The sequence below is a fragment of the Limulus polyphemus genome, unplaced genomic scaffold (genome assembly GCF_000517525.1).
Source record: "Limulus polyphemus unplaced genomic scaffold, Limulus_polyphemus-2.1.2 Scaffold792, whole genome shotgun sequence".
NCBI classification, from domain to species: Eukaryota; Metazoa; Arthropoda; class Merostomata; order Xiphosura; family Limulidae; genus Limulus; species Limulus polyphemus.
This window is the reverse complement of record NW_013666402.1, coordinates 9,863-13,193: the sequence shown is the minus strand read 5'-3', so window position 1 is coordinate 13,193 and position 3,331 is coordinate 9,863. Positions and strand designations below refer to the sequence as shown.

At 32.8% G+C, this 3,331-nt stretch overlaps 1 protein-coding gene across 1 annotated transcript in view; it reads left to right on the top strand.

Moving 5' to 3' along the window:
* Positions 1 to 3,074, top strand: part of LOC106460547 — a 31,888-nt gene extending 28,814 nt beyond the window's left edge. The window contains exon 2 of the mRNA XM_013920264.2: positions 2,376 to 3,074. Coding sequence (XP_013775718.1) covers positions 2,376 to 2,854 — 479 coding nt within the window. The 3' untranslated portion in view covers positions 2,855 to 3,074. The remainder of the gene's footprint in view (positions 1 to 2,375) is intronic.
* The last annotated feature ends 257 nt before the right edge of the window (positions 3,075 to 3,331 follow it).

Below are 3,331 nucleotides of genomic sequence, written 5' to 3'. Positions count from 1 at the left end.
GGTAATGAAAGTTTTCCAAAACGCGACATTAATTTTTTGACGACCTAATAAATTATGAGGAAAAGAAAAAAAATACAAAACAAATAGTGTGTTTTAGTCGAGGTGAAAACTTAATTAAACTCGTCATTACTATCCTACGTGTTTTACCAGTGATTTTACCACTTGTTACAATTATAATTCAAACAACAGTAATTCAAAGATGTAAGTACTCGTTGCAGTTATAACTAGAAAACAGTAATTCAAGGATGTAAGTACTCGTTGCAGTTATAACTAGAAAACAGTAATTCAAAGATGTAAGTACTCCTTGCAGTTATAACTAGAAAACAGTAATTCAAGGATGTAAGTACTCGTTGCAGTTATAACTAGAAAACAGTAATTCAAAGATGTAAGTACTCGTTGCAGTTATAACTAGAAAACAGTAATTCAAGGATGTAAGTACTTGTTTCAAAGATTATCGTTTCTCCTCTGTTCAGAATACTTAACAGCATTATTATAATCGTACAGTGTCTGTATATACACACTAAACACCAACTCACATGACCATATTTGAGCAACGTGAGATGTATAGATCGATGAGAACAGTTGTGCTGACATCTATTTGTACTGGCCCGGCATGACTTGCAATCTGAAGGTCGCGTGTTCGAATCCCCTTCCCACAAAATATGCTCGCTTTTTCAGCCGTGGGGACGTTATAATGTGACGGTCAATCCAACTATTCGTTAGTAAAAGAGTAGCCTAATAGTTGCAGTGGGTGGTGATGACTAGCTGGCTTCCATCTAGTCTTTTACTACTAAATTTGGGACGGCTAGCGCAGATAGCCCTCATGTAGTGTTGGGCAAATCCAAAACAAACAAGCAAACAATTTATACTGCGTATCAAATATAACTAAGTCGTTAACCGTCTATTGAACACGTGGTGTGAAAGAATTATACGGAGATAAATAATCATTCTTCAGAAATGTGTTCTCGTTAAAGCATAATCTGATTCATTCACGAATTATGTAGCATATATTAAGAACTTATTTGTGGAAGTATTTACTATAACGTACTGACGAAAATATAGATGTGTGTGTATTATAAAGTGACGTTAGATAAGTTGCTCAGTAAAGTGACGTTACCTGTGTTACTCAGTGAGATGACATTATTTATGTTGCTTGATAAAGTGGCATTATTTATGCTGCTCAACAAAGCGACTTTATTTATGTTGATCATTAAAGTGAAATTATTTATGTTGCTGAATAAAGCGACATAATATATGTTGCTCAGTGAAGCGACATTATTCATGTTGCTCAGTAAAGCGACATTATTTATGTTGCTCATTATAGTGACATATGTTGCTCATTATAGTGACATTATTTATGTTACTCAATAAAGCGACATTACATATGTTGATCATTAAAGTGAAATTATTTATGTTGCTCAGTAAAGTGACATTATTTATGTTGATCATTAAAGTAAAATAATTTATGTTGTTCAGTAAATCGACATTATTTATGTTGCTCATTATAGTGACATTATTTATGTTACTCAATAAAGCGACATTATTTAATTAATTTATTGCTTATCTGTCTTTCATAAATTTTGAATCATTCAATAAATAAATTTAGCTAGGATGGTAGAGAAAAGTTATAATATGAATTTAAAGATACATATTTAAGTCATATCTATTAACATTGCGCTTAACTTGTTTAATATATTCCTACAACAGTGGTTCTCCGCCTATTTTTCTTCGCGGACACCCATACTCAGATAAAGCTATTTGCATACATTTTTCGTACAGTGTATAATAGCGGTGCTAACATAAATAAGTATGTAAGTTAATGATATAACAGAAACGTTATTAAACTATAATATGGAAATTCGAACTTATTAAGAATGCCACGGACCTCTGTGGGTCTTCGATCTCAGATTGAGAACCAAGACACCAGAGGAATCAAGTATCACGTGATCTCGATTAGTTTCCTATTGCTGGAAAGGTGTAAAATAGTTTTTCAGTTGAGCTCAATATAATTCGTATCGGTCCACAACTACAGAAAGTTAGGTATAATTATTATTTCCTGACATATACTAACAATCTATTAAGCTTAAACTTTAAATCAGTTGCTCAGAACAAATGATTACATTTGAAATGATGAAACTTTGTAGAATGGACGGCAACTGCCTCTCGTAGAGACACAAGTGTAGAGGATGACGTTTCGAAAGTCTTCCACCTTTCATCTTCAGGTCCTAGACGAAAGGCGTAAGACTTTCGACACGTCGTTCTCTACACTTGTGTCTCTACAACAGGCAGTTGCCGTCAATTCAGCTAAGTTTCATCATGAATACTCTGCCTAAACAATCTATCAAAGAATACATTTGAACTGTTTTGTTTTACAGATGACAGTCTTATATCACTACATGAGTTCAAGAATGCTCCATGGAATCTTCAGGGCGTAATCTTTGTTCCGCAGCAAAATTATATAGATGAGGAAGATAAAATTGTAATGCCAAAAGAAGCTTTTGATAACTCTTATACAGCTGGATCTCTCAAAGAACTGGTCTACCACACTAGGAACGATAATGAAGAACCGTCTCTTCTTGATGAGAGAGAGAAAATGAAGGATTCACATATTGAAAGGTATGATTATTTTGATAATGAGAACAATTATAAATTGATTCCAACAGCCATTGAAGAGGACGTAGATGACAAAGAGCAAAATTCATACTCACTTAACTATGAAAATGATCACCGTAAGAAAATTCTGGAACTTTTGGAAGGTGACGAGTTCGTGGATGATGAATTGCCTCCTATAAATGACGATGATATTTTTCCCCAAAAAGAGGGCCAAGGTGACTTGGAACAGAATAGAGTTTGATCTTAAGGCATTGTTTGAAGATATACTTTTTCCGATTGTTCTGTAGAAATAAAAGCAATCGGTTGAAACTTACTTTAAAAAAGTTTTGATGATGATCTAGTGAGCGAAAAATTTAGATGTGTTCGTCGTTTTAATCTTTCGTCATACAATACCAAGAAAAACTCACGTTCTTTTATTTTATATTTCAATTTTTCCTTTTGTACGTATTTACGTCATCAAACAGATCAGCTACTTCACATTTCGTGTATTTTAATTTTATAAGAATCATGTCTTCAGGTTCGACTCGGATAAATGACCAAATATATGTTGAAATAACATATGATTTTGGTTGTAGGTTATTTTTTTATAATTATCCCAACTTCGTCCTTTAAGGAAATTTAAATTAATTGATATGGTGAAAACAATAACATGTTTTTAGATTTAATAAATATTTTGTAAATTATAATAAAGATATGGAAGATGTCAAAAAAATAGTGT